At 43.4% G+C, this 27,068-nt stretch overlaps 4 protein-coding genes across 11 annotated transcripts in view; 3 read left to right on the top strand and 1 right to left on the bottom strand.

Moving 5' to 3' along the window:
- siah2l (seven in absentia homolog 2 (Drosophila)-like) overlaps positions 1-1,723 on the top strand; it is a 75,792-nt gene extending 74,069 nt beyond the window's left edge. For all 5 annotated transcript variants that reach the window (XM_058626558.1, XM_058626560.1, XM_058626559.1 and 2 more), the window contains one exon: positions 202-1,723. In XM_058626558.1, the coding sequence (XP_058482541.1) occupies positions 202-573 (372 nt within the window). In that variant the 3' untranslated portion in view covers positions 574-1,723. The remainder of the gene's footprint in view (positions 1-201) is intronic.
- Positions 1,724-1,816: 93 nt separating this feature from the next.
- rbmx2 (RNA binding motif protein X-linked 2) lies at positions 1,817-5,172 on the bottom strand. Its single transcript, XM_058626556.1, has 6 exons — positions 5,019-5,172; positions 4,365-4,480; positions 4,107-4,158; positions 3,661-3,790; positions 2,850-3,036; positions 1,817-2,407 (listed from the first exon to the last, which is right to left on the bottom strand). Exons 1-6 carry the CDS (start codon positions 5,021-5,023, stop codon positions 1,896-1,898), a joined length of 1,002 nt encoding a protein of 333 aa, XP_058482539.1. The 5' UTR covers positions 5,024-5,172; the 3' UTR covers positions 1,817-1,895.
- Positions 5,173-5,363: 191 nt separating this feature from the next.
- ap4m1 (adaptor related protein complex 4 subunit mu 1) lies at positions 5,364-12,670 on the top strand. Of its 3 annotated transcripts, none has more exons than XM_058626551.1 (16): positions 5,365-5,649; positions 6,317-6,387; positions 6,502-6,587; positions 6,903-7,009; positions 7,186-7,282; positions 7,374-7,484; positions 7,670-7,747; positions 7,952-8,014; positions 8,091-8,157; positions 9,321-9,374; positions 9,600-9,706; positions 10,354-10,445; positions 10,527-10,571; positions 10,745-10,795; positions 11,356-11,473; positions 12,177-12,670. In XM_058626551.1, the coding sequence occupies exons 2-16, from the start codon at positions 6,330-6,332 to the stop codon at positions 12,366-12,368; spliced, it is 1,326 nt and encodes a 441-aa protein (XP_058482534.1). In that variant the 5' UTR covers positions 5,365-5,649; positions 6,317-6,329; the 3' UTR covers positions 12,369-12,670. The 3 variants fall into 3 exon arrangements, with proteins under 3 accessions (XP_058482535.1, XP_058482534.1, XP_058482533.1); XM_058626550.1 differs by having other exon boundaries at positions 6,314-6,387; XM_058626552.1 differs by lacking the exon at positions 10,745-10,795 and having other exon boundaries at positions 5,364-5,649; positions 6,314-6,387.
- Positions 12,671-12,829: 159 nt separating this feature from the next.
- arrb2a (arrestin, beta 2a) lies at positions 12,830-24,268 on the top strand. 2 transcript variants are annotated; one of them, XM_058626554.1, is made up of 17 exons: positions 12,830-13,000; positions 18,372-18,402; positions 18,483-18,543; positions 19,068-19,112; positions 19,335-19,432; positions 19,562-19,660; positions 20,258-20,317; positions 20,799-20,866; positions 20,959-21,094; positions 21,237-21,321; positions 21,474-21,546; positions 21,872-22,009; positions 22,105-22,188; positions 22,808-22,831; positions 23,284-23,360; positions 23,756-23,810; positions 23,892-24,268. In XM_058626554.1, the coding sequence occupies exons 1-17, from the start codon at positions 12,978-12,980 to the stop codon at positions 23,980-23,982; spliced, it is 1,248 nt and encodes a 415-aa protein (XP_058482537.1). In that variant the 5' UTR covers positions 12,830-12,977; the 3' UTR covers positions 23,983-24,268. The 2 variants fall into 2 exon arrangements, with proteins under 2 accessions (XP_058482537.1, XP_058482538.1); XM_058626555.1 differs by lacking the exon at positions 22,808-22,831.
- Positions 24,269-27,068: the final 2,800 nt, after the last annotated feature.

Genomic DNA, 27,068 nt, shown 5'->3' with positions numbered 1-27,068 from the left:
TCCTGCGCATGAGAGCTAATGTAAAGAGTGCAGGGTTCGCAGTCTGTTGAGCGACGAGGGCTAGTTTACTCGTCTTCATAGACGATAAAAAGACGATAAAATGTCGCGTCATGATGCGATTTATTTGGGAAATTGAGTAAAAGTAGACAATTGCTGTGGCTTTACGTCTATGTTTCCTACGTGTCGTTGTCTCGTCTTCAGGGCGAGGACATCGTCTTCCTGGCGACCGACATCGACCTCCCCGGCGCCGTGGACTGGGTGATGATGCAGTCGTGTTTCAGTCACCACTTCATGCTGGTGCTGGAGAAGCAGGAGAAATACGAGGGCCACCAACAGTTCTTCGCCGCCGTGCTGCTCATCGGGACGCGCAAGCAGGCCGACGGCTTCGCCTACCGCCTGGAGCTCAACGGTAACCGCCGCCGCCTCACCTGGGAGGCCACGCCCCGCTCCGTCCACGACGGCGTGGCGGCCGCCATCGTCAACAGCGACTGCCTGGTGTTTGACACCGCTGTCGCGCACCTGTTCGCCGACAATGGCAACCTGGGCATCAACGTCACCATCTCTGCATGCTGACATGACTGCGACGGGTGTCTGACCCCCAGTGGGGAGGGGCCTTTACCCTCCGCCTCCATCTGTCGTCACCGCATTGAAAACATGACGCGGAACTATGACCTCACACCGTCTCCACCGGCAGCGACGCAACCTAAGCGTCTCTTTAAGTTTATCGTGAACTGAATAAATCTTTCGGTTTCGATATCGCGGTTCGTCATGGTTGCGACTTTGATGATTGTACAGAGCAAACGTTTGAACATTGGTTGATTGACAGGCGTGTCGGCCAGTCGTGGCGCTCGCTCACAGGAAGTGACGTTTACGTGAAAAAAACTAATTACAGAGTTGTTTTTGTTTGTAGTTTTTAAATATTTAAACTCTTTCTCTAAATGAGGATGAAACATTTTGTAAAAATTAGATCCAATGTTTATTGATCGTCTTTTTATCGATCAGCTGATGAACGAATTAAACCTAAGACGCGATTTTTTTTTACACTCAAAACCAAAGATTCAGTTTATGAAATAGAAAATCTTCATCTTTCAGTGAATAAACACTTTTTCTAAGTTCGCACGAAAATACGGAGAATTCCCAAAAAATTCTTTATTTCTATTCGCACGAGATCGAACAGGCGACACAACCTCGAAGGGTGTCTGATGCTCGGGGGGGCGTGGCCTTACCCTCCGCCTGTTGTCATCAGATTTTAAACGTCCTGCAGTGACGCCGTAATGCGACCGCCTCCGCCCCCAGTGCGTCTCTCTCGTGTTTCGCTGATGATGCAGCGATATATTTAGAAACTCAAACACCTGCACGCGTCTATTTTCTTCGTCCGATGTTTGCATTCCTCCATTCTGATGGATTCAAGCCGTGCTCACAGCACCCCCTGTTGGAGTACATGTTGTATGTCGAGACTATCAGAAATTGGGATTAAGTGACAGCACCAACACACACACACACATATTTAACCGCCAGCGCCTTAAACTTCACCCGCCCCCATTTTAGTGCTGACGTCCCCACGGAAAACAAATCTGAAGTTACCTCTGACCTTTGACCCTCACACCCTGGCGGTGTTTTTTCCAACACAACCTTTCACCAAAACTGGACGACTGGTTCGTTCGTTGGACGATGATGTGATGACGTTGTTTTTGTTGCAGAAATAAACATGTGGTATAATGTGGACATGTACGTTTTTTGTCATGTTACAAACAAAAACAATTAGTAAAAAAAAATTATAACACATAAAATTTCCAGTATAATTAACACGTTACAATAAGTTGCCATAGAAATTTTAATTCAGAAAAGGAAAAAGTTTAATATGGAAAAAAACAAAAAACTCATGCCTGCGTCTTCTATCGCTGCCTGTCTCTTCGTCCGTCGTCTCCGTCTCTCTTCCTGTCCTCTCTGTCCCGCTCTGTCTCTCTTCTCCTCTCGTCCTCTCTGTCCACGTCTCTCCTCCTGTCCTCTCTGTCCACGTCTCTTCGCCTGTCCACGTCTCTCCTCCTGTCCACGTCTCTTCGCCTGTCCTCTCTGTCCACGTCTCTCCTCCTGTCCTCTCTGTCCACCTCTCGTTTGTCTCTGTCAGTCTCTCTTTGTCTGTCTCCCTCTCGTTCGTGATGTCTTCTCCTATCCTCTTCTCGCCTCTCCTCTGCTGCTCTCTGTCCGTTCTGTTGTCCTCCCGGTGGCGCCCCCCTCTGGTTGTACTTGTCATAGGCACTGTCCTCTTTTTCCTCTTTGACTCTGACGGGGGGAGAAGGAGGAGGAGGTGATGCAGAGGAGGAGGAAGACGCTTGTCTCCCCCTCTCCTTCTCTTTCTTCTTCTTCTCTTTCTTGTCTTTCTTCTTTTTTTTCTTTTCTTTTTTTTCTGAAACAGAAAAACAGGAGACATTAAAGGGACAATTTGGTGAGCACCTGAAGTTTGTAAACCACCTCCAACCAGTGATGGAGGCAGCAGTGGATCAACAACTCCTGTGTGCTGTGATGTTAAAATCACTCATTTTCTCTATGGGGTTTGGTTTGTGAGAGTGAGTGGTTTACAAACTTCAGTTTCCTGTTGGAGAAGTCTGTCTCACAGTGAGATAAAGACGTGAATATGTTCACGTCACCAGGACATCGTAGACTTGTCCTGGTGTTGATTTTATCAAATAAAAAAGGCTCAAGTAACAAGAAACGGAAGTTTGTAAACCACTCACTCTCTCACACCAAACCCCATTGAGAAAGTCAGTGATTTTAGCTCCCAGGGACACAGGAGCTGCCGATCCACTGCTGCCTCCATCCACTAGATTCAAAATCACAGATGTCCTCACCTTTCTTCAGCTTCTTCACTGGAACGTTGAGCTGCTCATCGTCCTCTGAGGGAGACGACGGAGACTTGGAGGCTTTCGGTGCACAGCCCTCCTCCCTCAGGCGCTTGGTCACGTCGTCAATGTCCTCGTAGTCTTTCGGAGGACGATAGTCTTTGACGTGGTCCACGCGGATGGTCCGACCTTTGATCTGAATCCAAAACAAAAGTCAGAGAAACCGATTTAAAAAAACAAACAAAAAAAACGCTTTGTTACAAAATGCGATTGTATCACACGTTGCAATAAAAACTCGCAATAACTCGATGGCAGAGAATTACCAAGATTGGAATAATACGATAATGACCGGAGGAAAATCGCTAACATTCCACGTGAGTGATGTGAAAATGCTGTTTAATTCTCCGACATATAACACTAATGATTTGTCGCAGTGCCACAAGTGGAGCTGCATCTTTTCAGTCATGTCAGAACTGAATTATTTTTATTCGCAACTAAAAGGTAACGCCACGAGACGATATTATCATGATATTTAGTCATGATACAATATCACGATATTTATTCACGATGATATTATCACGATATCACGTCACAATACAATATCATGACATTTAGTCACAATACAATATTGAGATTTAGTCACCAAACAATAACCAATCCCCCCACCTCTATGTGATATAAGTGTAAATCGCGATTATTTTGGTCAAGAAAAAACATGACGCGATCCACAAACGCCAAGTGGACTGCTGGTGAACCAGGCGTGTTGCGCGTTGATGATGTCATACAGGTAAGTGTGCGTGTGCTGACAGCGCTGCCTCACCTTGATGCCGTTGAAGTTGTCCACAGCGAGGACTGTGCTCCTCTGGTCCTCGTAGCAGATGAAGCAGAAACCCTTGGACTTTCCCGTCTTCTTGTCTCGCACCAGGTTGATGTTCACGATCTCGCCGTACCTGTTAGGGCAAGAGGTGAAATCTAGCGTGAGTTACTGTGGTGAGGTGACGGGCTGCTCAAAAAGCAAAGCAGTGGTTCCCAAAGTCTGGGTTTGGACCTACTGATGGGTCACGGGGGGTTTTTTGGGTCCCCAAACTTTTACTTAAGATTTCTGTGCGTATGTTTAAAAAATGGGCATAAAATGTTTCATGGACTAAACTGTGGAGTAAGCTTCTCATTCTATTCTATTATTTTATTTTGTTATTATTTATCACAGCTTTGACACGGATGGAGGACATTCGTCCGTCTGTCCCAGAGGTGTGTGTATGTACGTACTGAGAGAAGACGCAGATGATGTCGCCTTCTGTCAGCTCGTATGGAAATCCACCTGTGGAGACAGGGAGACAGACGTCACAAACGGGAAGCAAGGAAGCGTCTCTGTCCACTTCAAAATGTGAATATTTCCTGCTTTCTTTGCTTCATATGACAAAAACAAGACATTCTGAGAACATTGTGTCCAACTTTTCTACATTCCCTGACATTTTATGGACCAATTGAGGAGATAAATGAATGGAAAACGTGGTCGTCTCTCACCAACAAAGACCCAGGCGCTGTCTTTGTACACACTGTGCCAGGAAACGGAATCCTTGACCCCGAGGTCAGCCTCGCGCTCGTTGAGCTCGTTGATCAGCTTCACCTTCGTCAGCGGACTGAAAAACACCACAGAGTTCACGCTGTTATCAATACGTTCAATGATACACTGATCATATAACATCATCTTTATATCTGACCTCGCACAGAGCTGCAACAATTATTCGATTATTGGATTATTCGTAGATCAACGTCAACTATTTAGATCATCAATAAATTGGGTTGGGAGTTAAAAACAATAGAATAGTTCAAAACAGATTTCTGTTATTTTTCAGCTTCTTAAACGTGAATATTTTCTGGTTTCTTTGCTTCACATAAACAACGTAATCATTGAAACTGAATCTCTTTTGACCTGACCTTTTACGTACCCGATTAATCAATAAAATAATCGTTAGTTGCAGCCCAAATTATGCACTGTATATCCTGTTATTGTCTGGACTTGTTGGAGGACAGAGAGTCAATTCTGAATGGGGACAATAGTATTTCCATCTCTATTCCGATTAAAGACACTTTATGGTTTTCTACTTTTCTAAAAACACTCGATCGATTAAAAACCTGGAATATAAACATTATCGTTTATTAAAGGGGTTCACTTACTTCATGTTGAACTGTGCGGAACAGAGACTGATGCTAATCCTGGTGCTAGCGCGGTGCTAATCCGCTGACATGAGCCGTTTCCGTTTGAGTTCCCCGCCTGTGCTGCCGCCTGCTGCCTGGATGTCTCAACTGCAGGCTAAATGTGACAAAAATGACTAAACCGAAACAAAACACGTCCTAAAATTGTACAATAGACTTCCTTGAACGTAAACAGACACAATTATATACAACAATCCGAAATTGTGGCATTTATTTGACTCATTTCGATTATTATGACTCATGGAGATTAACCGCCCGTACACTAGGTGGCGCTGTGCGTCTAATCATTGTGTGCTGACCCGGATTGTAAACACTGGTCTGTCGGCTGATCCGGGAACCGTCAGATATATGAGGCAACACAAATGAAAGTGTCTTTCGTGTCTTTAATGTCTTTAAAGTAACATAAACAGAGTTGTATGTAGACATGTTTCGGCGCAGTCCCGTTTATTTTAACATGTGGGCGTTAGTTTCCGGCCTCCGCTAGCTACAGCACCGTCACCTGTCACTTGATTTCCATGGATTATTTACAATAAATTCGAGAAATACATTATTTTGAACAAATCAGCTGGTGTTTGTTGAGAGTCTGCTTCAGGTAAGTGAAACCGAACCTGGCATTATGTGGTTGCTCCGCTGTGTTACTCGCTCACTGTTCAAATCCAAACCTGCTTCCAATTCCACTCAATTGAACAGACGTCGTCATGTTTAAACACCATATGTGCGCGTTAAAACAACAAAAAGGGCTTTTTCTGACTCGTGTAGGTTTTCTGAGAAATTCGGCGGAGGACAAAAGGAAACATCACATTTGAAATGTGTTTAGTTTAGTCTTGTAACTGGCCGACTTCGTCTCTGGTTCAGTTGGTTCAACTGCTACTTTCTGTTCACAGAAGAGTGGAGTGAACACGGTAGTGTTTGTAAATAAAAGGCAAACAGTGCAGTGCATTACATATGTATTATATATGTGTACATGATGCATACATAATAAATAATCTGCGCAATGTTACACACGGATGCTGAAAACAGACTTTAGTCAGAAGGGCTTGTGTACGAATAAAAATATCCTTAAATTGGCAGAATATTGAGTGGGGTTTGGTCCAACCTGGATGGATTTTTACATACATGTTAAAGGTGCCTTTTATAGGTATTTTAAAACGATGCCACTGAAAGCCATCAGGGGGAGCTACTGTGTCACAGTGATGATCACGACTTGTATTTGTTTTCCAACGTTCAGTAAATGGATTATTTTGTGTTTGGCTCAGCAGGAGGAGGAGGAGGATGATCTCTCAGCTCTTCATCTTGTCGTCGAAGGGCGATCACCTCATCTATAAAGACTGTATCCTTGTTTTCCCCACAGTTCAAAAACTATTACTACTGCTACTGTTATTATCGTTATTACTCTGTTAAGTTAAGGAACTGTTGTTTAAATGTTCTTAACACCGACCATTAGTCCGCGGAGAAGCAGGAAGTGATGTCGTCAGCGTTTTCTACGAGAAGGTCACGGCGCTGCCTGGAGACCAGCCTCCAGTTGTCATGGTAACCCCCCTGTGTCGCTGTGTGTTGTCAGTCGAAACTTAAATTTCGTAGCAGCTCATACATTATTTAGCGAAACAGTGTGTTGGACGACAATTGAAAAAAAAATCAGAAAAAAACACTTAGTCAATTTTTGCTGGACACCTCAAAGATGAAAAGTTACTAAAAGGTCTCCCGGATTCAAAAAGGCGTTGTCACGGCGACCATGGGAATATTGGGGAAGTGGCCTGTGACTTTGCCGTTCAAGGACCGAACCTGACAGGAAGTAGTGGACCTTGAATGCAACATTATTAACATAATTCCTGTGTGGTTTTGCAGAGTCACAAAGATCTTCACTATGTCCACATCAGGCAGGGAGGACTGTACTGGGTCGCCACGACGACGCAAGACTCCTCCCCCTTCACCATCATCGAGTTCCTCAACAGGTTTGTTTTCGAGTGGAGAAACGAGCGAAGAACTAGTGTGGACTCCTAGAACTCCTCACGTCTTTAAAGGGCTTGGTCAGGGTTAAGACCTGGTTTTAGGGGTAGAACTGGGTTTAAGGTGAAGGGAAGTGATGGTTATTGTGTGTGTGTGTGTGTATGTGTGTGTGTGTCCTCAGACTGGCTGCTCTGGTGAAAGATTACTGCGGCTCTCTGTCGGAGAAGTCGGTGCAGATGAACTTTGCTCTCATCTACGAGCTGCTGGACGAGGTCGTGGTGAGTGACCTCCTCATCACAGCGCCCCCCTGTGACAGAAATATTTACACAGAAACAATGATTGCTGTGTGTGTGTGTGTGTGTGTCTCAGGACTACGGTTACGTCCAGACGACGTCCTCTGACGTCCTGAAGAACTTCATCCAGACTGAAGCTGTTTCCTCCAAACCCTTCAGTCTGTTCGACCTGAGCAACGTCGGCCTGGTTAGTCACACAGAGGTCACACAGAGGTCACACACAGGTCACACAGAGGTCACACAGAACTGAGAGAGTTCATACACTGCACAGTAAACCTCACACTCACACAGTCACATGTTTAGTGACAGAGCCTGCGCTGGTTTTGTTGTTGTTGACATGTTGTCTTGTTGTCTTGTTGTTGTTTGTCGTAGTTTGGAGCAGAGACACAGCAAAGTAAAGTGGCTCCAAGTTCTGCTGCGACCAGACCAATCCAGTCCAGCAGAGAGCAGGTCATCCTCTTCTTCCTCCCCCTCTTCCTCCTCTTCTTCTCTTCTCTTCCTCCTCAGGAATCCTGTGAACATTTTCTTTGGTGAATTTTTGAATCATGAACTTTGTGTTTGAGGAAAAAACAACAACTGAATAAAAGTCTGGTTTATTCACCACTTCACTCAAACATCACCACTTCACTCACTCACACATGTGTTTCTCTGCAGGGAGGAAAGAGTCAGATATTTGTGGACGTGATCGAGAGGCTGTCGGTCGTCATCGGCTCTAACGTGAGTGATGATGATGATGACGAAGGTCACATGTGTTCACATGTTACTGACGAGTCTCCTCCTCCTCCTCCCTCAGGGTGTCGTGATGAAGGCAGACGTGGAGGGAGAGATCAGAGTCAAGTGCTACATGCCGAGCTGCTCAGGTGAGGTCGCCTCCACTTCACTACACTAATCTGTGTTTTTCTGTCAGTAACACAAACATCAAATCTACGATGTCTTAAGAACATGTTTCACGTCTCTATCTCACAAACCACTCACTCTCCCACACCAAACAACTCCTGTGTGTGTGTGTGTGTGATAAAATCACTGAGTTTCTCTATGAGGTTTGGTCTCATCTGGTCAGTCGGGGGCCAGTCAAGTAAAGTTAGGGTGGACGTTATGAGCTCATATCATTCTTTATTTCACCTCTTTATCTCACTGAGACGGACTTTTCTAACAGGAAACTGAAGTTTGTAAACCACTCACTCTCCCACACCAAAGCCCATAGAGAAAATCAGTGATTTTAACATCACACACACAGGAGTTGTTGATCCACTGCTGCCTCCATCACTGAGTTCAAAGGTCTTATTTTAGTGAATTTAGCGTTAAAAATCCTTTGTTCAGATTTAACTCAGTGACACGAAGTGACCACACGAGGCAGCAGTAGACCAGCAGCTCCTGTGTCTCCGCGAGCTAAAATCACTGATTTTCTCTATGAGGTTTGGTGTGGAGGAAACAAACTTTACGTTTTTCAGACTTTCGGTCACTGTGACTATTTCCTAATGTATCGAAAAGACACAAATGTTTTATGATGATGATGATTGCGCTCATAAAAACAGAAGCAGCAGCAGCAGCAGAGCAGCAGCAGCAGCAGCAGCAGCAGCAGAAGCAGAGCAGCAGCAGCATCAGAGCAGCAGCAGCAGAGCAGCAGCAGCAGAGCAGCAGCAGCAGCAGAGCAGCAGCAGCAGAGCAGCAGCAGCAGAGCAGCAGCAGCAGAGCAGCAGCAGCAGAGCAGCAGCAGCAGAGCAGCAGTTCCCCTAACATCCAGTTAGGGGAACTTGAAATTTGCGAGGTTACTTCATTTCGCTGCAAACTCTGCATTTACTGGGATTCAAGGCAAATGAGTTTGACTTTGATTTTAGCCAAATGTCCGTGTTTGTTTGCAGCTTTTTATCATGTGTTTTACATACAGTAAAAGTGTGTGTAAAAGAGTGGAGTTGTAAATTAGCAGCTGCTCTAAACACCAGCTTCACGCTCTGTCCTGGAACTAAGTTAAACTGCTTTGTCCCTGTTCAATAAATAACAATCCTTTTTTTTCTTGAAACAGAGATGAGAATCGGTCTGAATGAAGAGTTCAGCATCGGCAAGTCACAGCTCAGAGGTACACACACACACACACACACACACACACAGGTTACAAACCCGCGGTCCGTGGGCCACATGCAGCCCCCATAAAATTGATTTCACGTGACATGTCGTTTGATTTCAAGTTCTAAAAGCGTTTGTCTTCCGTTCACTCGTTGACTCCTTTGTTCATGTTAATTGTCTTAATTGCTGGCAGCTAAAGTGAGACACTGAGTCATAACTGTGATGTTTTGTTGTTCAGGTTACGGGGCGGCGGTGCGCGTTGACGAGTGCAGCTTCCATCAGGCGGTGAGACTGGACGAGTTTGACAACCACCGAATCCTGCGGCTCTGTCCGAGTCAGGGAGAGGTATTAGAATCAGTATTATTATTATTAGTGTTATTATATCTGGAGGCTGAGACTCAGCACATAGAATCTACGTCAGTATATGTCGACGATATCTGTGAGACACACTTTTTTAACAGGAAACTGAAGTTAGTTAACCGCTCACTCTCCCACACCAAAGCCCATAGAGAAAATTTGTGGGATTTTAACATCACACACAAAGGAGTTGTTGATCCACTGCTGCCTCCATCACTAAGTTCTAATGTCTGATTTTGTCACTTTGGCGTTTAAAATCCTTTGTTCAGATTCACGTCAGTGACACAAAGTGACCACACGAGGCAGCAGTGGACCAGCAGCTCCTGTGTCCCTGCAGCTAAAATCAGTGGTTTTCTCTGTGAGGTTTGGTGTGGGAGAGTGAGTGGTTTACAAACTTCAGTTTCCTGTGGAAAAGTCTGTCTCACAGTGAGATAAAGACGTGAACGTGTTCTTAAGACGTCGTAGACTTAAGATCCTTTATTAAGTGGCTAAAAACTCTCTGCTGGTTCTCAGCAGCAGGGGGCGCTCACAGCACAGTCAGATGTGACGTCATGTAACAACACGTTAAAAAAAAGACCTTAACTCTCTGACGACAGAGTGGTTCATAAATAAAACTTGTTCTCGTGGGTTTGCAGCAAACGGTGATGCAGTACCAGCTGAGTGACGACCTGCCCACGCCTCCTCCTTTCCGTCTCTTCCCGACCATCGAGCGAGACAACGGAGGAAGGTAAAGAAGAGTCTGTAGGTCATTAAAGGTCATTAAAGGTCAGTTTGAAGGTGTGCTGCTCTTCTTTTTCTTCTTCTGCAGACTGCTGATCTACTTGAAGCTCCGCTGTGATCTTCCTCCAAAGAGGTCAGCTCTCACACACACACACACACACTTTTTTAATCTCTCAAATGTGGTGAAGTGGTGACTCACTGATTTTCCTGGGTTAGGGTTAGTCAGAGGAGGTTTTTAATCACAGTAATGAACATGGAGGGTTAATACATGATGATGATGATGATGATGATGATGTGTCTCTGCAGCGCCGCCATCAACGTGTCCGTCTCTGTTCCTGTTCCTAAAGGCTGTGTGAGGTGAGACGCTCACAGTCAAATGTTTTTTTTAACAAAGCAGGAAGCGTCAGAGACGTGTTTTTGCTGCTTTGTTATTGAAAACTCATGCAAATGAAACGTGCTGACGAAACCAAACATCGCCGTTAAACCAGAGTGATGACGTTAAACAAAAGAAAACAAATAAATAAAAACTCAAAAGACATGGGAAGAAGAACCTGTCAAAGTATATTCATGTGTATGTCAAAGAAAAATCATTCAAACTGAAGCCACTTTGGTTTGAGGACCGAAACAAAGACGTTTGACGACATCGTTTCCATTTAAAGGAGAAAAGAGTCGACAGAAACGTCTAAAGACAAACGTTTTTCAGTTATTATGAAAGAAAATCCACACGTTATCTCTGTGGCGACTTCCTGCTCACGCTCACTAGACTCTTTGTCCTGATGATGATGATGACGACGAAGAGTGTGAACATGCAAAACAGACGTTTGGACATGAACGCAGTGCTGACACCTGTGTGTGTCTGTCTGTGTGTGTCCGTGTGTGTCCGTGTGTGTGTGTGTGTGTGTCCGTGTGTGTGTCAGTTTGTCACAGGAGCTCAGCAGCCCGGAGCAGAGCTGTGAGCTGAAGCCTCAGAGCAGGTCTGTGGTGTGGACTGTTCCCCGCTGCACAGGAGGGACACAACTGTCCGCTGTGTTCAAGGTCAACACACACACACACACACACACACACACACCAGCCCAAACACATTCGGTAAGTTGGTTGGGGAGAAAACTGCCTCGATATAAGGGGAAAACTATCTCGATATAAGGGGAAAACTGTCTCGATATAAGGGGAAAACTGTCACGATATAAGAGGAAAAGTGTCTCGATATAAGGGGAAAACTGTCACAATATAAGGGGAAAAGTGTCTCGATATAAGGGGAAAACTGTCACGATATAAGAGGAAAAGTGTCTCGATATAAGGGGAAAACTGTCACAATATAAGAGGAAAAGTGTCTCGATATAAGGGGAAAACTGTCACAATATAAGAGGAAAAGTGTCTCGATATAAGGGGAAAACTGTCACAATATAAGAGGAAAAGTGTCTCGATATAAGGGGAAAACTGTCACGATATAAGAGGAAAAGTGTCTCGATATAAGGGGAAAACTGTCACAATATAAGAGGAAAAGTGTCTCGATATAAGGGGAAAACTGTCACAATATAAGGGGAAAAGTGTCTCGATCTTGACTCTCTTGTATTTGGTGAAACCAAATAAAAATTGAATCTACAGAAAAGTGACGCTCCTGATGCTGTGATTGGCTCGTCTGCGTTAGAGGGCGGGGCTTAACCATGGGCCAGTTGTGTTTCTTCCATCTTTTCCTCTGAAGTCTTGTATTTGTTGTTTTTGTTTGTTTTTGATCCAGCTGGAGGTCCCCGGCCTCAGCTCGGCGTCCATGTTGGAGGTCGGTCCGGTCGGTCTGACCTTTGAGCTGCCAAAGGTCACGGCCACCGGGCTACAGATCCGCTTCCTCCGCCTGTCGCCCGTCCAGCCGGGACCGTCGCAGCGTTGGGTCCGATACGTCACACACTCGGACTCCTACATCGTACGGATTTAACGGGAAGTCAACACGACTCTGACTGTGAGCTGTAAATAATAAATAAACTCTTTTAAATACTGATAAACTATTGTTGTGTGCTTGATAGATGGAAACCTGCTCCTCTCCTTGTCTCCTTTCCTTTCCTCTCATGGCCTCTCCTCTCCTCCCCCCCTCCTTGTCTCCTTTCCTCAATCCATCATTCATGGCCTCACTCCTTGTCTCCTTTCCTCAATCTTCCTCTCCCTGTCACCTCTTCTCCTTGTCTCCTTTTCTCACTCCTCTCCTTGTTCCTCTCTCGTCTTTTTATGATGATGAATCAAATTGTTTTTCTTTAACGTTCATCTCGACGCTTCATGTTTTCATGTTGGCGAACACTATTGCGCAACGACGCGCGCGCACACACACACACACACACACACACACACACATCCTGCCTTTGCGGAAGCCAGAGGATCGAGGCGGCGCTAAATTAAATTAGCATACTAACTAGTTAGCTGTCTGTGTGGCGGTGGATGGACGGTGTCGGTGTTGGTGAGCGGAGCTGTCCGAACTAACGCTCATTTTCCAGTCTTCACCGAGTCCGGGCTGCGTGTGTCGGGATCCTGCTGCCGTCCGCCTGCCGAGGAGATGGGGGACAAGGCGGGCACCAGGTAGGAGCTCACAAGGCTGCAGCTAACGCTAGTTAGCCACGGAGCTCACGCACTTCGCCAGCGTTAGCCGAGCCTCCGGTGACTCGGGCGGCGGCAGCATTTCTCGGGCTGCGCTGCAGACATTAGTCAGTGCTTGGTGAAAACATGACCCACGCATGAGTCAGCTTCACCGCGGTCGGCGGTCCATTCTCCCCGGGGCGATGACCTCGTCTTCGGGGGAGGCCAAGTTAGCAGAGCAGGGTGGGGTTAGCTAAGCGGACTGGACGCTGCTGCTTACTAATCTGTCACTTTTCAACATGTCACCGCTGCAGCTGATTTCACACGTTTTTATCAGATTATTATTTTTCATTGTTATTTAATCTGTTCCACACACTGCCACTGTACATACGGTGCATTTAACGCAGTGTTGTTGTGATGTTCACACGGATTCCCACGATGATTTACCACCAAAATACGGCCGCGGTGGGCGGTATCGACCAGCGGAAAACCTATTGATAAACCTGAAATTTAATTGATTTAAAGCGGTGCTTGGTGAACGGCAAGGAAGCCGATTTAAAGAAGGACTTAAAAAGTTCCATCAGAGATTCAGACATGTGTTAAATACCCGCTGGCGTCACAGGAGCTTATTAAATTGACGTTTTCTCCAATGGAGTTTAGTTTGGTGTGGGTTTAGCCTGGTTCCCGTGTAGCCTGTTTTCAGCCTTATAATGAGTATGATTATGTTCTCATGTGCGAGTCGTGCATGTTCTCCATCTGTGACTGAGTAATTACTGTTGTAATTATAATAATGATGTTGATAGGCAGAGGAAGCGTCAACTTAGCTCGAATTACATTTGACAACTAAATGGTTAAAAATCAAGACCAAGATTTAAATGATTAATATATAGATTATGAGAGATAACAAAATGTTATCACTCGCCTTATTCTACATCGTAAGATAATTTCAACAAAAAAAGGGTTAGCATCAGCAACAACAACAGAAGCAGAACAGAAAGAGAAGAAGATGCAACATTACTAATTCCAACTGAGCAAGCGGACAGAATCAGAATCATGTTAGTGCAGGTAACGAGAAATAGAATGAGAATTAACTTTATTTATGAAGCAGCACCTTCCAGAGCTTTATAAAGATAGGCAATATTGACAATATAACAGAGCAATATGAGAACCGAAACAATGAGATAATTAAAAAAAGGTCCACTTTTTATAAGATTTAATAAATTTAAAGCACATTATGTATAAGTGTCGGCAGGTTTGAAACTTATTGATTAATGTGCTGTTGATTTCACATCTAAACAGGAAAAAGAAAAAGTCATTTTTTATACATAAAATAGTGGATGAATAATAAGTTTTCAGTGCATTAATCTGTGCAGATTATCAGTATCAGCTGAACTAACAATAACTGACCGCTCTCAGATTTGACAACTTTTTAAGATGTTTTCCTCTCGTGGAAAAAAAAAACCAAAAAATTTGACGAAGTGACGCTCGTGTGTGTTTAATCCTTATAGAATGAATAGATTGATCAATAACCAATAAAAGATATCAGTTCTTATAGGACGTGCTTTGTGTTTCTCTCTCCTGCACAGTGTTTTGAATAATCTGCTGACTCGGGGGGGTTAAAGTGCTGACTCTGCGTTTAATCTGAGGTTGTTTACATGTCGCGGAAACAAAGACAGTCGTGCTTTGTTTTTATGTTTGTTTGTTTTTTTCACCTGAATTTGTGTAAAATCGAGACTTTTTTTATTTTTTTTATATGATGGAGTGAAGTTTGTGTCTCCAGTGTTTTTTTTTTTATTAAACATCGAAAGACGTTGACTTTCCATTTCTGTCTCAAACTTCCTGTCCCCGCCCACGGGCAACCTCCTGGTTACTTCCTGTTAGGAAACAGGTGTGGTGTGAAGGTTGTCTCTGTGTTTCCTGGTGGTTTGGAACATTAAAGGGATAGTTCAGGGTTTGTTTGTGGGTTGTTGTTTTTTGAAGTGGGCTTGTATTCAGGGATTTTAAACACCGTCAGCGCTGACTGCTCTCTATGTGAGAGGGGGAATAAAATGTTTTAAGCCACTTTGTAAAAAGACTCAACAAATAAAATCTACGTCAGTTCAAGTCTACGATGTCGTAAGAACATGTTTACATCTTTATCTCACTGTTAGACAGACTTTTCCAACAGGAAACTGAAGTTTGTAAACCACTCACTCTCCCACACCAAACCCCATAGAGAAAATCAGTGATTTTAGCTGGCGGGGAAACAGGAGCCGCTGGTCTACTGCTGCCTCGTGTGGTCATTCTGTGTCACTGAGGTGAATCTGAACAAGGGTTTCAAGTACAGAATTTTACAAAATAAGACATTTGAACTTAGTCGAGGAGGCAGCAGTGGATCAACAACTCCTGTGTGCTGTGAGCTTAAATCACTGATTTTCTCTATGGGCTTTGGTGTGGGAGAGTGAGCGGTTTACAAACTGTCTAACAGTGAGAAGATGTGAACAGAGGTTTTATGACAACACTGGACAGGAAGTTAGTTGAGAGATTGCTTAACTGACAAAACAATATATATATATGTGTGTGTGTGTATATGTATATATATACAGTATATATATGTGTATATATATACAGTGTATATATATATATATATATATATATATATATATATCTATATCTCGTCTGACATTTATTGTGATAATTATTGATATGGACTGATTTAGAAGTGTCCACCATGATGGCGTTTTACAGCAGTCTTCAATCAAACCTGATCAATGTCTTTATCAAGAGACTGAGACCTCTGACCTCTGACCTTTGACCTCTGTCCACCAACACACACGTGTTTCAGTTCTGTAAGCAGCAGTTACAGAACAGGGAAGTTCAGACACTGAACGCTGGTAAAGGTCAGTGAAGGCATCGTCTCATGGAAACTTTCAGCTCCTGTTTGTTTGTTTGTTTGTTTGTTTGTCTCCATTTTTCATCAGCAAACAAACAACTAAACTGATGTTGACCACAGACAAAGAAGCTGTTGACTGTTTTGAGGATGTTTTGATTTTTTGTTTGTTTGGAGAAAACTGAATCAAATCAACCCATAATCACTTAATTATAACCATCTGACTGTTTTCAGCTTTGAAGCCAATTTAGCACATGTTTATAATATTATTATTATTATTAGTCACAGAGTCGTCTGACTGTAGTCTTCCTCTGATAAGACTAGTGTGTACTTTATTTTGTAGGAGTAACACCAAAAACCAAAGATAACGTAAAACCATGTACTTTATTTTGAAGGAATGACTAATTAAATGAAAGCTAACATAAAAACATGTACTTTATTTTGTAGGAATACCTACTAAAATGAAAGCTCACATAAAAACGTACTTTATTTTGAAAGAATAATGACTAAAAGAAAAGATAACATCAAAATGGGCATTTTATTTTGTAGGACTAACTACTAAAATGAAAGCTAACATAAAAACATACTTTATTTTGAAAGAACAACGAAAATAAATACATTTGAACTGAAAACTCCTCAAACTGCAGCAAATCAAATCACCTGAAAAGCAAGCAAGTGAGTGAATGAATGAAAGATGAAAGGGTTAATTCAGAGATAAACAACTCACTCTCTCTCTCTCTAATTAACGTCTTTAATGAAGTTAAAGATCTGTGTGTTTCGTGTCCAGACTTGAACGTGACATGACGCAGACTCTGCTCACAGGAGGACCACACTTTGGTCCCCGCAGGTTTTTCATCCATCGCGACTGGAGAGTTTTAGAAGCGAGCAGCCGAGCGTGAACAAGGCCGCGTGTCTCCACCCTGCTACCGCCGCCGCCGCCACTCTCGCTGACTTGTTTACCCCGAACGCCTCTCGCCTTATGTTTTTCTCTGAAGTGCTTTAAATGTCAGGAGGACAAAAACTGCACTCAGTTACTTCCTGTTTGTGTGCCGCCGCGACCAGGAAGTGGTCACGTTTCCTCGTTTTGGTTTGTGGTTTTTGTGACAGCTGTCAAGTCGAGCTGCGGCGGTCCAAACCCCAAACCCTGTCTGACCCGGGTCGACGTGGGTCCACTTTATTTGACATCTGAAAGGAGCGGGGGATTAAAGTGTTGTCATAACAGACGTGGGATTATTTCCGACCTGAGCCACTGTCACGTCTTTATCTCACTGTTTGACTTTTCCAACAGGAAACTGAAGTTTGTGAACCGCTCACTCTCCCACACCAAAGTCCATAGAGAAAATCAGTGATTTTAACATCACAGCACAGAGGAGTTGTTGATCCACTGCCGCCTCCATCACTAAGTTTAAATATCTAATTTAGTCAGTTCAGCATTTAAAATCTTTGTTCAGATTCACCTCAGTGACACAAACTAAGAAATGAGGCAGCAGTAGACCAGCAGCTCCTGTGTCTCCGCGAGCATAAACCACTGATTTTCTCTATGGGATTTGATGTGAGAGAGAAACAGTCAGTTTCCTGTCTAACAGTGGAACAAAAACTAATTCACATATCATAGACTAGATTATATTCGGTAAATCTTTGACTAAGTGGCTGAATAATTATTTTCCCCTGATGATGGTGTGTTCAGGGACCTGCGTTCAGGATAAATAATGGTTCATTTATTGTTGGCTCATTGTTGCAGGATAATTAATCTCATTATTAAATCATTTGTTTTGAATCAGGTTTGACATCATTGTGGCTCTGCAGGGGGGTGGGGGGGGGGCGTGGCTTCACGATCCTGGCGGCTGTATGAAACCGTGTGGTCGCAGTTTATCAGAAAGGCAAACAGACAACGATCCAAACACAAATACTGATGTAGACTCAGGGCGTGTGCACACACACACACACACACACACACACTTTAATCTCCGCTGCCGTATTCTTACATGAAAACACGGAGGAACGAAAGAAGCCGCCGCGTTTTCTGTCAATCAACGATGCAGGCAGACGTGACATATTCACACGCGTGAACTTATTTAAACGTCAAGTTCAGTTTGACCTCCACTGCATTCCTTTGTCTGCAGCCCCGCCCACATCGGGGAAAAACCCACGTTTATACCACAAGGTGGCAGCAGCAGCAAGTGTTTAGTGAGTGAACTTGATGTGTGTTTGCACAAGTGATGAAATGTACGTCCCTATCCGCACGATCACGCGCACACACACACACACACACACACACACACACAAACTTAACCCACTGTCCTGCCCGAACATCCCCAGTGTTTCTGTCGCCGTGGTTTCCTGCCCGTGTCGGAATAGGCGTCTTTACGTCGTCTCTGACACCGACACGTTTCCTCAAATGATTTCACCTAATATTCTCTGTTCTTATGTGACGGCGATTTATTTATTTATTTGTTTATTTCAAAAAACTGAACTTCTTCTTCTTCCTGTTTCCAAACTTTGCAGAGTTTTCAAGAAGTCAAGCCCCAACTGTAAAGTGAGTCACTTCCTCTTTTGTCTTTTTTCAGCAGCAAAAACTGACTCATCATCATAATAATCATTCTTCTCCCCGTGCAGGTCACAGTTTACCTGGGAAAGAGAGACTTTGTGGATCACCTGGACCATGTGGATCCAGTTGGTGAGTTCATTTGATGATATTATCGGCACAATATCGGTATCGTCGATATTGGCTTTCGGATAGCCCCAAAAATGACTTCTATCAAACTATATCTTCGATGTCGTACATTGGAAACTTTATATTTGACACAAATATAAAGTTTCAAAATAATTTAGAATGTAGTTGTGAAATATCGCGATGTACAGAAATATTTCAAAATATTGCGATTTATATAGACATCGGGTTTCTAAAAATAGCGATATATATGTAGAAGTGTCAAATATGTAGTTTCAAAATATCGTAATAAAATAGGAGCTTGAAATCGGAAAATTCCAGCTAACGGTAACGCTTCCAAAGCAATTGCGATATATCGGGTGTCCTAAATATCAAAGTAACATAATAGAAAAATTGCTGATGTTGGCACTTTACTGCAGTGGAATCCACTGATATAAACAGAAGAGCCCGCCCCCTAGTGGCGAGGATCGTCACCTGAAGTGTGGGCGGGGTCTCGAGTTGACGCGCCTCTTGTCTTCTTGTCATGACAGACGGCGTGATCCTTGTCGACCCCGAGTATCTGAAGGACAGGAAAGGTAAGATGGCGGTGCCCTCCTGTGGTCAGAGCGTCCATCACTGCTAATAATGTGATATTTAAGAGATTATTATTATTATTATTATTATTATTAATAATAATAATAATACATTTCAGTTAAAATAAAATGAATGTCAGTGAAATAAAAAAAAAAGGGAAGATGTAACTGACAGGAAGTGTCTGTGATCATGACCCTCCCCTTCCTCCTCTTCCTCTTCCTCAGTCTTCGTCACTCTGACGTGTGCGTTTCGTTACGGGCGTGAAGACCTGGACGTTCTCGGTCTGTCGTTCAGGAAGGATCTTTACATCTCCACCTTCCAGGTCGCACACGCACACACACACACACACACAGCTGTCTCACACATTCATTTGTCTCCTGATTGATTATCACACTGATGTTTGCTGCTGTGTAACAGTGTGTGTGTGTGTGTGTGTGTGTGTGTGTCTCAGGCCTTCCCTCCAGTTCCTGAGGAAAAGAAACCCAACAGTCGTCTTCAGGAGCGGCTGCTGAAGAAACTGGGTCAACATGCTCACCCGTTCTACTTCACTGTGAGTCGCAGCGTGATGACATCATCACCTGTGTGTGTGTGTGTGTGTGTGTGTGTGTGTGTGTGTGTGTGTGTGTGTGTGTGTGTGTGTGTGTGTGTGTGTGTGTGTGTGTGTGTGTGTGTGTGTGTGTGTGTGTGTGTGTGTGTGTGTGTGTGTGTCGTCCTCGGCTGTTAATCTGTTTGGCAGTGAAGACAAGGTCTCATGACCTCTGTCACAGATTAATCTGCAGATTATTTCCATGAATCAATCACTGAGCGATCTCTCACACAAACACACACACACACACACTCTGTCCTCGTCGCCATGGAGACTAAAAACACTGCCTCTCGTCCCAGCTCAGCCATGTTGACGGGATTTTAAAAAAAAAAATCTTTATGAACAACACACACACACAGGGTCAAAGGTCATGGGGCCTTGTTTTAAAGGGTTATTCTGTGTTTTTTTTTTTACACACATTATTGTTTTGTTTACTGTTTTTGTTCAAATAAAGTTAGGATGGAATAACTGGTGAGTGTAGGGCAAAGGTCAAAGGTCTGTGTGTGTGTGTGTGATGATGGTGAAGAAAGAAGTGTGACGTCAAAGTTTTGTTTGTTTCAGATTCCTCAGAACCTGCCCTGTTCAGTCACTTTACAGCCAGGCCCAGAGGACACTGGGAAGGTAACACACACACACACACACACACAGCTGCGTCATGTGACCTCTCTCGTCTCCTTTACTAACTCTTAAGACTAATCAATACAAGGCTTTCGTGTCTTCATCAGGAATGTCATTGATATATTGATTGCTCAGTGGCAGCTCGGCATTGTGCCGGTCCTGACAGCAGGTGGCGCCGTGGCTTTGACACAGTTTTTAATGTGCTGATGTTGTTCATCTTTGATCTGTGCCGTACAAACAAAAACAAACAAAAGTTTGTTCATTTACAAAAAATCTGGGAGAAAAAAACAAATAATTCAGGAATTCCAATAGTAGAAGAAGAAGCCTCAGATTTGTCTCCTGCACTTTGATCTCTGTGGTTGGAGTTTGCCCTCTGCTGGTGTAAAAACCTCATTACATCAGATGACATCATCGACACAGGAGGCTCATCATCAACATTCAAATAAAAACATCCATTCACATTAACATGGTTTGTCCTCGTCAGGCCTGCGGCGTCGACTTTGAGATCAGAGCCTTCTGCGCCAAGTCGATAGAAGAGAAGATTCACAAGAGGTGAGTGACTGAGTCTCTGAGTCTCTGCTGCTTCTGTCAGTGTCCAAGTGTCCTTACCGTGTGTGTGTGTGTGTGTGTGTGTGTGAGAGCAGGAACTCGGTGCGTCTGGTGATCAGGAAGGTTCAGTACGCTCCAGAGAAACCTGGTCCTCAGCCCATGGTGGAGACGACTCGCAGTTTCCTCATGTCAGACAGATCTCTACACCTGGAGGCGTCTCTGGACAAAGAGGTACACACACACACACACACACACACAGTCGGGTCTGAACTGAAATCAGATGATGAAATAATAAAGTAAAATCGATAAACACAAAAGTGAAAGTCCACGTTTTTGTCATGTGACCATAAAAACTGTGTGTGTGTGTGTGTAGCTGTATTACCATGGTGAGCCAATCAGCGTCAACGTTCACGTCACCAACAACTCGACCAAGACCGTGAAGAGAGTGAAGATCTCTGGTACGTCTCTGTCCACTTCCTTCCTTCCTTCTTTCCTCTCCTTCACCTTCTTTCTTTCTTTCTTTCTTTCTCTCTTTCTGTCTATCTTTCTTTACTCCCTTGAAATAGAAAAGATGATTTAGCTGTTATTAACGGTGTGTGTGTGTCTGCAGTGCGTCAGTATGCAGACATCTGTCTCTTCAGTACGGCGCAGTATAAATGTCCAGTTGCTCAACTTGAAGCAGAGTGAGTCTCACAAAAAACAACATAAACACAAACACGTCAATCAAAACATTTTCTCTTAAAACTGTAACGTGTCAAATGTTCATTTCAGTTAAACAGATTTTTTTTTCTATTAAATCACATTTTATAGTTATAATAAAAGTAAACTGGTTTTAAATATGAATAACTTGGTTTATACCAGTTAAAAATGGATAAATAACACTGTACACCTTATCTAATTTTTACACACTGGACGCTTTTTAAGTGTTTTAACTCGTTTAAATGAGTGTAAAGCAGTCTGGGCGGGGCTTCTGTGATTGACAGCAGCGTGTCACGTGTGTCTCCACAGCGACCAGGTGTCGTCCAGCTCCACCTTCTGTAAGGTTTACACTCTGACCCCGACGCTCGACAAGAACAGAGAGAAGAGAGGACTCGCTCTGGACGGAAAACTCAAACATGAAGACACCAACCTGGCCTCGTCCACCATGTAAAGCACACACACACACACACACACACAGGTGTGCACAGGTGTGTCGGTGCTGTCACATGACCCACAGCGCTGTGAATGTGTGTGTGTTTCAGTGTGAAGGACGTCACCAACAAAGAGGTTCTGGGAATCCTGGTTTCCTACAGAGTCAAAGTGAAGCTGGTGGTCTCACGTGGCGGGTAACACACACAAGCTCCTCCCACTCTGCTGACATCACTTCCTGTCTGTATTTTGCTGATGAAATGTTTGAGGCTGAGCTTCACCGAATTCAACGTCGTTGGCTGTTATAAATGTGTGTGTGTGAGTGTGTGTGTGTGCGCGCGCGCAGGGCAACAGGAAACAGTCTGACACACTGGATTCAAATACAAGCCTCAACATTTTTAAACAGAGTGAACTTTCTATTACAATAGTTAAAAATAAATTAAAACAGAGACCTTTATTCTGAAAAATACAGGGTTGAGTTTTAGTGTGACAAAATGGAAACTAGGAGCTTTTATTTTGAAAACTGCGGGGGTTTGTTTTAGTGTGACTTTTATTTTGTTGGCGTAAGTGAAACTGTGGGCAGGGCCTACGTGAATGTGGGCTGGGCCTGGGTGACGCTGGTGAAGCTCAGCCTCAGATTTCTGCTTCATCCTCAGACTCTGCTGTTGTTGCCCGTCACTGTTCGTTGTCAACATATTGCCTCCTGCTTTTCATTTCATCTCCCTCTGTGTTTTTGGCTTCCTGTTTCCCTCCCCCTCCTCCCCCCTGTGTCCGCCCCCCTCCCTCCCTCCCTCCCTCCCTCCCTCCCTCCCCCAGGCTGCTGCGAGGCATGTTGGAGAGGTAAATGTGAACAACAGCCTCACTTCTCATTTCAAACAGCCTGGTTTAACGAGACTTAAAATACGACTGTAATCTGGATTAAACAACACACAAACCAGTTTAAATTGGTTTGAAAGTATTTCTCCTAGATTAAGACAAACCATATAAACCTGGTTTGAAGATGTAAACTGGTTTACATTTAATGTTTCCCCATCATATTTAACCAATCTAAACTAGTTTAAACCCATTTTAATCCAGTTTAAGTGTAAATTATTAAACCAGTGGATCCTCTTCTGTTTACATTAGGTTTAAACCAAAGACTCTATGGAAACTAGATCAGCTGATGATTTAACCTGGTTTAAACTCAATGTAGACTGAAGTGGATCCAGTCGCGTCAGATACGTGTTTTTTTTTTCCTAAAATGATTCTGTTTTTGTCGTAAACGTCACCAAGTGTGTGTGTGTGTTTTTCAGGGACGTGTCGGTGGAGCTGCCCTTCATTTTAATGCATCCTAAACCCGTGGAGCTGCCACTGTCCCGCCCACAGTCTGGTGAGTCCACGCCCACATGTCTCATGTTCTGCCACCAGGGGGCGTCTCTGTGCTCCATTTCTGACACAGCATCAGAACTTTTTTTTTTTGGGGGGGGGGGGGCTCTCAATGCTGATTTGCTTTAATGTCAAATGGCTTGGGCTCTAGAGGGCGCCAACGTATCTGTAGTCAAAACCCAACAGGGGCAGCCATTTTGGATCAAACTGCTATTTTGGCAGTTTGGCACGTGCGGTCTATGAACAAATTCCTCCTAGAGTTTTATTGCGATCAATTCCTAATTCCTAAGTCACTCGGAACAAAATTATGCCTAAAATTTGTCAAAATCTTCACTTTATGTCACATGGTTTTTGTGCTATGGGGCGCCAAATTTGCTGATGTGTGTGTGTGTGTTCCAGCTGTGCCAGAGATGGACCCGCCCATCGACACCAACTTGATAGAATTCGACACAAAGTGAGTTAAACCTCGTTTGTCGCCGCGCTGACGTCTCGCAGGCCGCCGCTAACGTGACACTTGTGACTTCTGCGTCCACAGCAGCATCTCCCAGGACGACGACTTCGTCTTCGAGGACTTCGCCCGCCTGCGACTCAAAGGCGTCATGGACGACAAGGACGAGGACTGCTAGGAGCTCGCCGACCCCTCACATGCTCGCTTCACACACACAAACACACACACAAACACACACACACACACACTGTTCACGTTACATTCCCCACTGGATGGGACGGAGGGCGTGTTTGAACGGAGGCCTCGGGGGCTCGGTGGTGTTCTTCCTCTCTTGCTTCTGCCATTCGTCACGCCGCCGCCATTTTCCCGCCGCCGTCTTCTCCCTCCATTTCCTCCGACCCCTCCCTCTTTACTGAAGGTTAAACTGTAGACGTGACGCAGCCGCGGGGTCTGCGCCAAAGCCTCGGCGCAGACCGGCTTAGTCTGAGCGCGTACCACGTGACAGAAGTAGAATTAAAGTTTGCGTAGCGGGAGTCGTAGCGTCGCAGTGTTTGTCGGCTTTTACGTTGGCGCTCGCGTCTCGTACAAACAGGATATATATTTGAAACAGAAAAAAAAAAATTACGAGACGCTGAGTCGTACGTTTGCCACTACTTTTTTTTTGTAAACACTGTACGTGCTTTTTTTAAGGGAGGAAACACTCACACACACACAGTCTTAACACCGGCGACTAAAGTTCAATTTCACCAGCATCCACTCTGACTCCACCCCCTCCTCGTCACTTCCTGTCTGCTGTCGCGTTCTTTCCGTTTATTTCCACAGAATCATTCCACGCATTTTTCTTACTGTTTTGTAAAAGTAAACAAATAAACGTAGTTCAGGCGACGCAGCACGAATGTAAATAAAGATGGACAACGACGCTGCGTACCATTTACATCGGAAGTCGGAACTGGGAGCATTCACAGCCGAGTTCACAGCGTTCCAGTTAGAAGTCGGAAATGCAAATGTATCTCAAGGCGCACACGAACTTCGTAAAAAATAAAAATGACTACGATAAAAAAAAAAAAACAGTACGATGCGTACAAATGATTTTATCGTGAAACTAAAATACGTCACAAAAAAAAACAATGGCTGCCATCTTGGGATCAAATGTTGGGATTGGTGCGTTAGCTCGTCGGAAATTCCCCAGTTCCGACTACAAATGGAACGCACCCCACTACTCCCGACCAATCGGGAGTCGGTACCAGCTGCCAATCACGACGTCTCAACCTGTTTTTGTATCAATAAATTATTAAACCGAACTGTTTTGTGGGTAGCAGGATTTCCGACTTAGACCGTGACCGACCACCAGGGGGCGACCTGGATGTAAGTTGTTCTCCATCTTTGTTTATTGTCCACATCTTTTAGTTTTTTGTGTTAAACGAAAAAAAAAACGATTAAAGCGACAATTTACAGATTTAGCGTTTTAGTGAAACATCGCGTGTATGTTATTTTGTTTAAAAATCAGTTTGTTGACAGGTTTGATTTCTTTTACGTTAAGAAAGAAGCAGACGATCGGACAATGCTGCAGACGTTTGAATTTGTCGGACTTGGCTCGATTTAAAACAAATAAATTAACCGTCACCATTTTGTTTGTTTTTTTTTAAAAGGGAACTACTGTGATTTTTAATCTGGTTTATTATTGTCAACTCTTTAAATATATTATTATTATTATTATTGTTATTATAATTATTATATTCTCTAATGACTCTAAACTTTGTGCCTTTAACGTCTCACTGTTGCCAATTTAACGAAAACCGTCGCCGATTGATGACATCATCGATGATGCGCAAAGTCGGAAAAATTCAAATTAAAGCTGTTTAAGCAGTTGTTTTTTTTTCAAACGTGAAAATGACTCGTGTTCCGAATAATAACAAATTGATCGTACGTTTCATCCATTCACCAGATTCTTAATTAAGATTTGCACATTTCACTTAATGATATATACATTTTACGACTAAAGTATTTTTATTTTCACCTTAAATCACCACTTTTCCCTTAAAAATGTCATGTGACAAAATGTAGTTTTAACGTAAAAAGAACATTAAAAAAAAACTTTTCCCAAAAAATTAATGAATGAACCAAATTTTTCTCAGTTTTTCCCTTTTTTTTTAAATTTAGTTTTAGCTTTTGGTCAAACTCAGACGTGAATTAAGGACTGGAACAGTTCGGGTTTAGTAACCATCGTTTAGAAGAGGATTAGGGCCAAACATGAGTTTTAAAAATAAACGAGCCAGAATTCTGAGGTAAAAGTAGTGAATTGAAAAAAGTCTGTTTTAGGATTTTGACCTCATCCTCTATCGTACTGTGGGAATTGTCGTTTTATTTGTGTTCTCGTGATTCGTCGTCATCGTCATTTCACACGGCAGCACTTTCATCTTTCAAACCCACATAACTGCACACATTTGTTTTGTTTTTGCGTACGTCGGGAAACAAAGTTTGAATGTCCGTCCCATTTTTGTTTTTTTTTCACGCTCTGCTGTTTTTTTGTAAATTCTCCATTGAGTCTTTTGATGAGTCCACGCGGCAAAATCTCGTCTCCGAACCAACAATTTTTTTGCGATGTACAAACTGCCAATAGCCTGCCCCCCGCCCGCCCTCCTCCCGCCTGAAGCTGCGAAACAGAAGAAGAAGAAACGACACGGAGCATGTTTTTTCAGTTGTTATTTCAGTTGATTCCTTAGTTTTTTTGTTGAGTTTTAAACGACGCAGTGCTGTGAATCGTATGAGCTGTGATTCTGTCCTTACGTTGTCGTGCATATGTGGGGTTAACTTTGCTAAGTGTGAAAATATTTTTGACAAGTGCCACGCCCCCGGCAACGCCCCCCCGGCCTGTGCGATGCTAAACCATAATGTCTATAAAACAGAAGGCGATTTTCAAAAAGACAAGAGTTACGATTATTATTACGCTTCTGATTATTATTATTATTATTATTATGGTGACTATTATTATAATAATTATTATTATTATTATCTACTCTATCATTTGCAACATGATTATTCTCATAATCATTTAAGAGTCTATTGTTTTTGCCATGTATTTTTATTTTGAGATTTTTATTTTAGTTTTCTTTTTATTAAAGTTAAAATGAACTAACGCACACTGTTGTCGCCGCATTTGTTCACAACACTGTTTCTTAAATCTACTCAAACAATTAACGACTTGCTTCAGTAAAAGCCTTATTTTTGTCGCCTTTTGGCTAACATTAGCATTACCAGCTGTTT

The sequence above is a fragment of the Solea solea genome, chromosome 4, assembly GCF_958295425.1.
Source record: "Solea solea chromosome 4, fSolSol10.1, whole genome shotgun sequence".
Lineage (NCBI taxonomy): Eukaryota > Metazoa > Chordata > Actinopteri > Pleuronectiformes > Soleidae > Solea > Solea solea.
Note: the sequence above shows the minus strand (reverse complement) of the source record. Positions and strands in the feature narration are given on the sequence as shown.

What these genes read in the sequence shown, in the direction of transcription:
- rbmx2 (XM_058626556.1), bottom strand. An exon ending in CAGCGCCTGGGTCTTTGTTG is followed by an intron (nt 4,159 to 4,364) that starts GTGAGAGACGAC and finishes CTGTCTCCACAG; the next exon opens with GTGGATTTCCATACGAGCTG. An exon ending in AGTGAAGAAGCTGAAGAAAG is followed by an intron (nt 2,408 to 2,849) that starts GTGAGGACATCT and finishes TTTCTGTTTCAG; the next exon opens with AAAAAAAAGAAAAGAAAAAA.
- ap4m1 (XM_058626551.1), top strand. Translation starts at nt 6,330, where the DNA reads ATGATCTCTCAGCTCTTCATCTTGTCGTCGAAGGGCGATCACCTCATC. An exon ending in ACCTGAGCAACGTCGGCCTG is followed by an intron (nt 7,485 to 7,669) that starts GTTAGTCACACA and finishes TGTTTGTCGTAG; the next exon opens with TTTGGAGCAGAGACACAGCA. An exon ending in GAGCGAGACAACGGAGGAAG is followed by an intron (nt 10,446 to 10,526) that starts GTAAAGAAGAGT and finishes CTTCTTCTGCAG; the next exon opens with ACTGCTGATCTACTTGAAGC.
- arrb2a (XM_058626554.1), top strand. Translation starts at nt 12,978, where the DNA reads ATGGGGGACAAGGCGGGCACCAG. An exon ending in GTATCTGAAGGACAGGAAAG is followed by an intron (nt 19,113 to 19,334) that starts GTAAGATGGCGG and finishes CCTCTTCCTCAG; the next exon opens with TCTTCGTCACTCTGACGTGT. An exon ending in ACTGTCCCGCCCACAGTCTG is followed by an intron (nt 23,361 to 23,755) that starts GTGAGTCCACGC and finishes TGTGTGTTCCAG; the next exon opens with CTGTGCCAGAGATGGACCCG.